Source organism: Marmota flaviventris, chromosome 2 (genome assembly GCF_047511675.1).
Source record: "Marmota flaviventris isolate mMarFla1 chromosome 2, mMarFla1.hap1, whole genome shotgun sequence".
Lineage (NCBI taxonomy): Eukaryota > Metazoa > Chordata > Mammalia > Rodentia > Sciuridae > Marmota > Marmota flaviventris.
This window is the reverse complement of record NC_092499.1, coordinates 190,467,207-190,477,737: the sequence shown is the minus strand read 5'-3', so window position 1 is coordinate 190,477,737 and position 10,531 is coordinate 190,467,207. Positions and strand designations below refer to the sequence as shown.

Below are 10,531 nucleotides of genomic sequence, written 5' to 3'. Positions count from 1 at the left end.
CGGGCCCCTTCTACCCACTGTTCCAGTTTCCCTTCACAATGTTCTCTGACCCTCTGTGGGCAGTCTCCCCCATCCAGGGGACCTCAAGCCCCCCAGTCGGCAGCCCAGCTAAAGAAAGTGAGGGAACAACAGGAATTAGGCACCTAGACCCTGGAGCTCAGCTGGTGCTTGTGTCTGTCACCTTCAGGACACAGCACACTTCCGACCTGGTGGGATTGGAGGTGGGGGAATGTGTGTCCACTGGGAAGCTGGAGGGCAGCCCAGGCGCTGCCCCAGCCTCTGGGCACTTCCCACCTTAGATGGCCACGGCTGGCACAGTTTGGTCAAAACTGGGTCTCCCTGGCTTCTGCTTGCATTCCCTGCCCCTCGCGGTGGGCCTGGGGCTGGGCTTTGCTCACATGCTGGGCGCTGGGAGGGGAGGCTAGGGAGGCCAAGGGCAGCTTAAGGGCCTCAGCCTGCTGGGGCCCTAACTGGAGCAGTAGCTGGTCAGTGGGCCAAACGGAGAGGGCCTGTGAGGGTGGTCTCCAGGGCAATGTGGGGGGGCGGCTCCTTCCTCCTCCCCAAGCTCTGGATGATGCCAGCCGCCGCTGGGGGTGTGTGGACCGCCTGCAGGCAAGAGCAGAGGCCTGGGCCAGGCGAAGGCACATGATGGGCGCGCAAAGACAGAGCTCGGGGTCCACAGGCCCCGCCAGGCCGTCAGATGCACCCCTGCCCTGACTCTCTGAGAACGAGGCTCTGGCCTCTGCCCTGGGGCACCTGAGCGTCACCTGTGCTGTGGCAACGGGGGCCCTGCTGGCAGAAACCAAGCACCCACAAAGCAGGCTTCAGTTACAGAAAAAAAAAATCATCCAATAAAAAAGAAAACTGTTTAAGCTTAAAAACTAAAAAAGAAGCAGTTGGCGTCCGCTGTCAAAATGTTTTATAAAGCAACAGCAAAATGAAAAAAAAAATAAAAAATAAACTGTCCCCAAGAACTGAGAGAAGGCCAAAAAATATTAATACACAGGAACACAGCGAACCTCGTGCGGGCTGTAAATATTGCCTCCGTTCCCCACACGCAGTCGGCAGGGTGGCCGTCCCCCCAGGCTCTCCGCTCTCCCCACTTGAAATCTCTGCTGAAGGGCAATTTTGTCAAGAAAATTAAAAAGTATGAGGTGCAGAAATGGTTTTCCAGAGACCCATGAATTTCTTGTTTCACAGAGAGAAGGGGGTCCTCCACAGATGGGGAAACTAGGGCTCAGAGAGGGTAGGCAACTTGCCCACGGTCACTAGGAAGAGGTAGAGCAGAGAGCTGAGCCCACGTCACCTCCTCAAACCTGTCCACTTGACCACAGTAGTCTAGTTTTGGACGCACTCCCCTGTGCAGATATTTCTGAGGAGGGTGGACATCAGTGAACTCTCATGCATCCTTCAACACCCAGCCCACTCATCACTTCCTGTGCACTTTTCTGTTCACCCTGAATCACATACATACACCTGTCATCTCACATACGGGGCTACACTCATCTTGCTAGACTGACTTCCAGAAGTCAGGGGATTGGCCTGTTCCATTTCCAGGAAACTCTCCCTGTTTCATTTCCAGGGTTCTTCAGACCCCCTGACATTGCCTCTTCCCCAGGACATTTGCACTGCCCCACAGACAACTTTTCCATCCCTTTTCAGAGCCCCTCCCTCACCAGATCTGTACTCAGATGTCCTCTCCTCAGAAAGGCCTCCCCTGACCACTCTTTCTAAGAGTCCCTCCACAGCCCTCTCCTGTCCCTGTCACTATGGCACCATACCCTGATTTGACCTTATCCAGAGCATGTCTCTCCCCCTGGCATGATGTCTCATGTGGGTGCCCACGTGCTGCATTATCCATCCACCTCAGTTTCTGAGGACAGTGGACATTGGCATGGCAACTCCTTGTCACTGCAGCTCCCTCCAGTGTCCCCAGAGCTCAGCTGGCATCAGACACGTGGGCTGCTGCACACGTAGCATGACCTTGGTGTCAGGCGCAGACAGACACTCAGCCAGCCCGGCGTCTACCCTCACTTAATCGTTGGAACAGAACTGGGCTAGGAGCTTCCCAAGGGGGAGCAGAATTCCCCCTCACCCGACAGGAGGGTCTCTTCCCAGCCACCCACTTAACTCTTCCCAGAACATCTACCTTGGAGAAAAGACAAGAATGCCCCGTCCACCTGAAGACCTGTCCACCCGCACAGCCGGCCAGCTCGTGGCCTCCCTAGCAGCTCGGCCACAAGACTGAGCCGTGAATGGATTGAGTTCGATTCAGACACTTCCAGCCCCACCTGGCCCATCGCTAATCTGTCCGGGTGGGCAGTAGGGATGTCCCAACCTGGGACCTTGGCCAGGCATTTCAACACCAAGAAGAGCACCCACTGCCTAGTGTGGGCTCATCAGGAGAGGGCAGCCCCAGCTGAGTGGCCTCCAAACCCTGTTGGTGAGCCAGTCAACAAACATGACCAGCGCTGATGAGCACCGAGGAAGGCAGTGCAGGTGCTGGGTCTGGGGTGATAGCAACTGGGAATCGACTTCATTTCGGGATCATCTTAGAGCATATGGTGCATCCATACATTCTCCAAAAGACACGTGCAGTGATGTTCAGAGCAGGCCTTTCACAGAGTGCAAAGACCCACATGCTGTGTCCGAGAGCCCCTGAATGGAACACTGTTCAGGGGTAGAAATGAACAGAGGGCTACTGGCCACAGGGCGGGTGGACACCGGGCAAAGTAACACTGGGCAATCGAGGCCAGCACAGAGTGGGCCTCGGGATGACTCCACCTACAGGAAGATCACATGGAGATCACATGGAGCCGCTCTGCAGGGTGGTGGACAAGGCCCTGGTGGGGACTGTAACTGCGGCTCCATTGCAGGAAGGGATTTAAACCAGGAGAGGTGTCAGGCCTAGAGGTGTCCCTCGGAGCAGCACGTGGGCAAGCTGGTGCACCCAGGGCTCCGATGCTAGCACAAAGCAGAGGCTCTCAACAAGCGCCCAGCGCCCCACCCACTCTAGGTGCGCACCGCCTCTGCCTGCGTCCTGCGTTGCCTGGCAACCGGTCTCCCTAGCGACAGGAGACGCGAGCCCAGGTCCTGAGCGTGCACGCTCGTGCACGGAAACCCCGGGCTCATGGCTCAGAGACAGCTTGGCACCGCGGGCGCGGAGCGCATGAACCTGGTGGCCCAGGACGAGATCTGGTAAGGGCAGGGTCCTCTTCCCCGGGACGGGCCGTCCTCACCTGGCAGCTTCGGTTCCCACCAAGTCCAGAAATGGTGGACCTCTGGGCGCCAGGAGAGTGCTCAGAGGACAGTGGAGCACCCTGAGGAAAGGGGACAATATAGGGACAGAGAGCCACCACAGGGTTCCCCCCCAACTCCTGCCCGCCCGCCCTGAAGGTGGGAAAGATTTTGGAACAATCGCACAGGTCAGCCTGTTAGGGCCAGTTAGGAAGTGTGATTTTTAAGATTTACCGATTTTTTAAAAAAGAAACAAAACTGTTAATAATTGTTCAATTAGAAGGAGAATACGTAAGCACTTTATTTCTCAATTTTCCTGTAGTTTTAAGTAATAAGAAATTTTAATTTAAAAACTAGATCCATTTTTCCCTACGATGGATGCCAGCAGACCCTGCAGTGGGCCTCCCTTGGCATTCCGGAGGACTGCCACTGTCACTCCATCTCTTTCAAAGCAGTCCATAGGGGCAGCTGCTGATTTGAATGAAGGGAGTTTCAGGGTCAGCTCAAGCTTGCTCACCCCTCAACTTCAGCTGCCTATACCCCAGCTCTGTGTTGTCATCCTTTTCCTGAGACACCTGCATAAGTCACTCCATATTTGTGTTTAATTTGGCTGTTTCACTGAAAAAAAATTATTGAAAACTTTATATCACTTTCACATATGGAAAACCAGCATGGTGATCCCTATCACAACATTAATTTAAAAAAAAAATCTTTGTATTCATTCACGTATCCCCAGCAGGGACTAGCCCCGGAGCAGGGCCTGTCCCTCTGCCTGGAATGCCCTTTCCTTCCTTCACCAGGCAAACTCCTCCTACTCATGGTTCAGTGCCCAAATCAGATGGCCCCTCCTCTGTGAACCGGGCCTTATTAAAAGCTTGGACTGTGCTGTCCAAGTCCAACACGGCTATTAATCACTTGGAATGTAACTGGTCCAAATTGGAATTAGCTATAAGTGTAAAATACACGACAGATTTCAAAGATTCATGCAAAAACCGTATTATTTAAATTAACATCACTTGGTGATTGTTGCTTTCTTTTCGATATGGCTACACGAAAATTTACCAATTACATATGCAACTCATATTTTTGGCCCCTGTTAGATCTCTGTTAGAAACAGACTCTGCCTTAGATGCTCAGGGCCAAGAGCTTGGTCAGGGCCTCCAAAAACCTTGAGATGGGGGAAAGGTGCAGATATTGATTCCAAAACAGAAGGAACTAAAAATCTAAACAAGTAATGTTTAATTGGGTATCTGCAAAATGTGACACACCAGCTTGCCAACTGCACTCAGCTCAGCTCACAGGTAGTTATGTAGAAATCATATTCAACATGGCAGGAAAGCAGGCTGGGTTACCTAGTGAGTGAGGCCCCTGGGGTGTGATATTTAAGAAGGGGCTGGGCATCAAGTCAGGCAGGACAGAGCCCCTTCTTAAATCCTGCCCCCTCATGCCAGTCCTTGCCTGGAGGAACAGGGTACTTACAGAATTACTTAATGTATACCCATGACTGTGGGGCACCAGGGCCAGGGGCTATTCAGTCCCCTCTCATGGAGTGGCCCTGTCCTTGTCTGGCACTGCCAACTCCCCCATGCAGCAGCCCCAGTGCCTCATTTCCTTCAGCCTGCTCAGCCCTGGGGCCTGGGCTCTCTGGCTCCCAGCTCCATCCCCAGCATAACCACCACCCATTCAGTGCGCACAAAGAATGGGAAGTTTATGCTCTTCTGCAGTCTGTGGCTGGAACCTTTATCAAATATTGCCCAGCACCCAGGAACTCTCTTTTTCAGGAAATACCGTCTGAAGGCTGAATCCGAAGCACAGAAAAACTGGCCCCAGAACTGGGGATTTTTAACAACCCCTGTGGAGGAGGTAAGCATAAACCTTGACATCACAGAGTCCATCATTTTGGAGACTGAGTGGTTAGCAAGTGCAAGAATAGGATTAAAGAGTGTGTGGTAGGCAAAGATTATTAAGCTTGAAAGCAGACATCTCCTTGCCTTCACCAGTGACTGAGTGCCTACTATGTGCCAGGCACGTGCTGAGTACTTCAGCAGAACCAGCTTGTTTAATCTGCACCAGGGCCCTGTGCAGAAAGAGCTGCCACTTTATGTCCTCTGAACATATCAGGAATTGGTCTCAAAGGACTGCAAAGTCCCACGACTAATAAGGGACATGCCAACAAGAGAAGCTGGTGGGTCTAGCTCCACAGCCGTCTGACCTCACCCTTCCTATCTGTGAAGTGGGTGATTGTGAGGGGCACTACAAGCCCAGCAAGTGACAAGCAGGAGAAGAGGCCAAACACCATTAATAGGAAGCGGTGGGGACGCTGGCAAAGAGGCAGCCACCGCCAGCCCAGCGAGGGCTGCCACGCAGGCCAGGCACACATCCACTTATTCAAGACATTCCTTGTTCAAGTATCTGCGTCCAGGGCACGTGACTTACAAAAACACCATGTAGACACACAAAAGGCTCACATGGGCTTCCCTGGGCGCTGGCCAGCTTGCCACTTCTCAGAGGACCTCTGGCCCAAACCACGAAGCCACCCTTCTTGGGAGGGACACAGCACCCAAGAGCCACATCACTCAAACACTGTGATTCAAGACAGTGGGAACCATCTACAGCACCCCCCACACTGGCTTTGAAATTATGCCACTCTTAATGAGTTTTTTTAAATTCTTAGAGTTATACAATTTGAAATTTTATGCATAAATGAGGCCTTATTATTATAATATGCATAAAATCAGTCTGTGTTAATAGTCCTTATATGTAATTAAATTGGGTTCTCGGAGTTCAAAATTGCTTTAACTATTCAGGGGGGAGGGGGCTCTCCTAGACGGTTTGGAAGGTTGGTCTCGAGACGTTGGCATTCTTTTCCTTTGAGTCCAGAGCCCATGAGGGTTGCTCCAGTCACCGCACAGGACCTGAGCTAGCAGGCTTCGATCAGGAGGAGGGGAGCAGTCCTCGAGGTGGCGTGTGCGCCGTCCCCACACGCTGCTCGGGCTGTGTGACTGGGACTGGCTCCACCCAATATCCCGAGCCCACGTCTGTCATTTGTCAAGTGTGATTTCTGGGGGGGAACATGGGGAGCCTTAGCCTGAGGCCTCCATCTCTGGATTATCTTTCAGTTAATCAAGGGTGAAGAAGAATCCCGCACCCCAAAGCCCAAAATCCAGCTTCCGGAGCGTTTCCACATCCGGCAAATGACCCCTGTGGAGAAGTACATCAAGGTTTGCAAAGTCGCGCTAAAATTCTCAGTTTCCTAAGTGAGAAATGGCCCTGGCTGAAAGCCGTCTCACTCAACTGCCAAAGGCAAACAGAGAGGTGCCCGGCGTGCCAGCCGCCCGGTGCCCACACCCTTTCCAGCCCAGATGTGGAACAGCAGGTGACACATCACACCTGCCAAAGCAGACACAGAGGCAGGCCAAGGACATGAGGGGTTCCGCCCAGAAAACAGGGCAGGGGGGGCTCCAAAATGAGACCCCCGGTGCAAGTCCCGCGCCGTTGCTCCCCTCCTGTGTGGTCCTGGGCGCGTCTCTTGGCCTCTCTGTCTCCAGGCCTCTCTGTCTCCAGTTCCTCCCCAGCACCACTGTCATGGGCTCAGCTGAGCACCTGCCAGAGCTCAGGGTGGTGTGTGGGAAAGACCTGGCAAGACCCCGCACCTATAAGGCTGCTCAGTCAGCAGTGCCCAGGCACCAGGTGCACGGTGGTGAGCAAGAAGACGAGGGCCAGTCCACAGGCCTGGGTGGGAGCCGACATCAGACACGCAGCCAGCACTGGGGCACTGTGCAGGGAAACTCCAGGGGAAGTGACAGGGGAGAAGGGCTGGGGGGGGCCGGCTCCCTGTAGAGATGCCTGTTCAGCCAGGACTGGGGGATGGCAAGGGCCAAGCATTCCAGGAAGAGGAACAGCGCATATCAAGGTCCTGAGGCTGAATAAAGCTTGGCCTGTTTCAGGGGCAGCAAAAGGTAGCCTGTGGCTGGAGACTCATGCACTGGGTGGAGGGCAGGTGGGGACAGAGAGGCTGGACCTGGGAGGCAGTGGGTGGAGGGCAGGTGGGGTCATAGAGGCTGGACCTGGGAGGCAGTGGGTGGAGGGCAGATGGGGACAGAGAGGCTGGACCTGGGAGGCAGTGGGAGCTGGGGAGTCTGGTCTGAATGGAAGCCTCGGGATATAGCCAGCAGGGCCGTGGGATGGTCTGAAGCTTGCTCTGGTCACTAAGGAGAGAATGGATATAGGATGGAGAGCAGGAGTGACCTCACAGTCCCAGAGAAGAGAGGACATGATGGTGTCCCCCTGAGACCTTGCCAGTGAGGACCTGAGCCAGATGCCTCTAGAAATCATTAAGCTTTGCGTGTCCCCAGGCTTCCTCTCGCAGGCCTGTCACTGTTCCTGGGCTCTGCCCTCTGTCACTGTGGAGGTGTTCCGTGGCTGATGGGGAGAGGGGACAAAACCCATGACCAAGGGGCAGATGGGACCAGATGGAGGGACTTCCTTTTCCTGACATGTCCTTGGGGTCCGATGGGCACTGGCACGGGTGGACACTCGGGGGCATTCAGTGAGTGTGGACCTGTGCGGAGAAGGAAGAAGGGCGGAGGATGGGGAAGGGCGGAAAGGACACCACTGAGACGTGTGGAGGATTCTCCCCGATGATAAGGTAACAGAGTCACTGTTAGAAACTCTTTAGAAATATAAAAAAATATAAATAAGAAGATTACCAAAACCCCCATCCACACTGTCACCAGGAGCCGACATTGGGGGTGCTCCTCCCGAGGCGTTCCCGTGCGCCATGCGCCTGTGAGACCCTCCTACCGCCAGCTCCTGCAGGTCCCAACTCTCTACCCCCGCCCCCAGAAAAGAACCATGGCCAGGGCTCCGTTCCCCTCTGCTGTCTCTCAGCCACAGCCGTCCCTGCCAATGCCTTGCCTGTACTTGGGCTGGGCTTCCCTCTGCCACTAATGTCCCAGTGCCTGCCCAGGGGTGGCACCTGCAACCAGCATCACCCCCTCTCAACGGACCGAGGGACACAGAACAAGAGCAGAATCCCCTCCTGGCCAGCCACAGGGAAGAGGAGGACATGTGGCTCCTCCCGGGGAGCCTCCTGCCCCACAGCAAGCCAGAGGTCCCAGCCACACACACCAGGCAGAGCTGGTGGGACTCAGTGCATGGGACAAGGACCCTGAGTCAAGTGGAAAGGAAGTGGCCTCTGCTTCACTCTGCACTTGCCCAGCAAAGGAACATGGCTTCCCTTTTCCACCTCCTGTCCCCTTTGGGTGACTAACTTTGCCCAGCAATTCACTGTTAAAGGTGACCTTAATACCCAAAGCCTATGAGCAGCTCTGGGCGCCACTGTCACCAGTGCTGTGTCCCTACCTGGGTAGACTGCAGAGACAGGCGTGGGCAGTCTCCAGCCCTGCCACCCTGTCACCCAGTGTCCTCTTACACTGACCACTCTTTTCTGCTCCCGTGTCTCTTAGAAGCCTGTCCTGGGGTTGCTGTGTCTCGGAGCACGCAGTCAAAGCTGCACTGAACACACCCCTTTGGGGGCACGGAGTTATGGCCATGGCTGCTACACCTCGCCCTGAGGCTGGCATGGGGTGTGCAGACATGGGGATGTCAGGACACGTGCTGAGCGACCGCAGTTCCACTTTTAGTGATAACTGCAATCCTGCTCTTAATCCTGCAGTGCCCTAGTTAGCCACAGTGTCGGTGTCTCTGCCATCTAGGGGGTGAAGTAGGACATCGTGGGCTGGTGTTCCCTGCGTCCCTTCTTTGCTCTGGAGAGAGACTGAAGCCCTGGTCTGCTCCCAGGGCCAGGCCGGGTGGGCAGCACTGGCTTGTCTTCCCTACTGAATGGGAGCATCCACAACTGGCTCGGGGACACTCAGGCCCTCTGGGGGGCGACCCTCCCTACCTGTGGCCCTCAGCAGATTAATTTCCCTACTTCTTCTAGAACATGTGTGAAGGGGCTTCCTCCACAAGTGGCGGCCACCTGGGATGTCACCTCCCCCTTGGTCTGGCTGGAGAATCCCGTTAGAGTGAGCTCAGCCCCGGGCCTGGTGAAGCTCTTCTGCGAGGACAAACGTTCCTCCTCGCCGCTTTTGTGCAAATACGTATGAAAGCAGAAGGAATTATTTTAAAAGGAGGGAACCTGCCTAAACACGTACCCGCACTTTCCAAAAGTTCCAAGTGTTCCCGAGGAATGGATGAAGGAAGCTGTGCTTTCTCATTTCAGATAGAAGCCTGTTTCCTTTTGATTTTTAAATTAATTTCAGTTGCTTTTCATTCCCACAGTTTGGGTAGGAAGATGTATCCATATTGCCAGAATGCCACCTGACAATATATTGTCCTATATTTTATAAAGGACAGTGAGGACTGTAATATTTGATACTTCTGAGCCTTAACTTTTTTTGACTCTTTCACTAAACAAAGGTTATTTTACTGGATGTCATGAATTGCATAAATTAAGTATTCGAAGCATTACATGGTGAACAAACGGGTTCAGTGTTCTTTACCTTCAGGAAAGAGGTGAGCCGCGGCTGGGACCAGGGATGTGCTCACGCTCAGTATGTGTTAGGGACATGGCTTTTGTGTCTGTCTTTTCCATGCCCAGCCTCATGGATGCTGTTACTGGGGACCTTGGCAGACACTGCCCACATGGCTGTGGTCCCAGGTGAGTAATCTGTATTTCCACTCCAGGTCCTTCCGTCCCCCCCAGTCCCACAGACGTCCCAGGGCTTCATCGGCTGGAGGTCGGCAGTGCCAGGCCTGAACAAGAGCCTGCAACTTGACTTTGAGATCAGAAGCTGCAAAGGGGTCTACGCCCGAGAGTTGGGCTGGCCTAAGCAAGGCATCTACTGAGCCCTGCAGCCCCTGCCCGCCGAGGCAGTGAACAGGGACCAGCTGGCACCTGGGGCCTGCCCAGGTGAGGAACCCCTACGTCCTGAGCATGGAGCGCCCTCATCTTGCTCCTCAGACATGCAGAGAACACAGAGGCTGCCTTAGATACTCTGGGTTCACTGGTCCCTATTCTGGAACCTTCATGCAGCACCCCTGTTCTTGGCTAATGTAACAAATACGGCAAAATAAATTCCCTGACTTTCTTTTTAGTTGGTATGTTTGTTGAAACTTTGGGAATTTCTAAGTATGTTTTATTAAAAATACAGTGATTTAATTCTAAGGACATTTGTCTAGGCCCTTTAACGTAGCTTCCAACTGCCCCTACCACGATCCCCATTGACGATGGGATTGCTGACCGGGGCTTCTGTGGCCAGATCCCAGGCTTGCTTCTCAGGAGTAATAC

At 53.9% G+C, this 10,531-nt stretch overlaps 1 protein-coding gene across 1 annotated transcript; it reads left to right on the top strand.

The window, feature by feature from the left end:
- Positions 1–3,130: 3,130 nt before the first annotated feature.
- On the top strand, positions 3,131–10,089 carry Cimip1 (ciliary microtubule inner protein 1). The gene is made up of 4 exons (XM_027946361.2): positions 3,131–3,198; positions 5,019–5,100; positions 6,357–6,458; positions 9,928–10,089. The coding sequence occupies exons 1-4, from the start codon at positions 3,131–3,133 to the stop codon at positions 10,087–10,089; spliced, it is 414 nt and encodes a 137-aa protein (XP_027802162.2).
- The last annotated feature ends 442 nt before the right edge of the window (positions 10,090–10,531 follow it).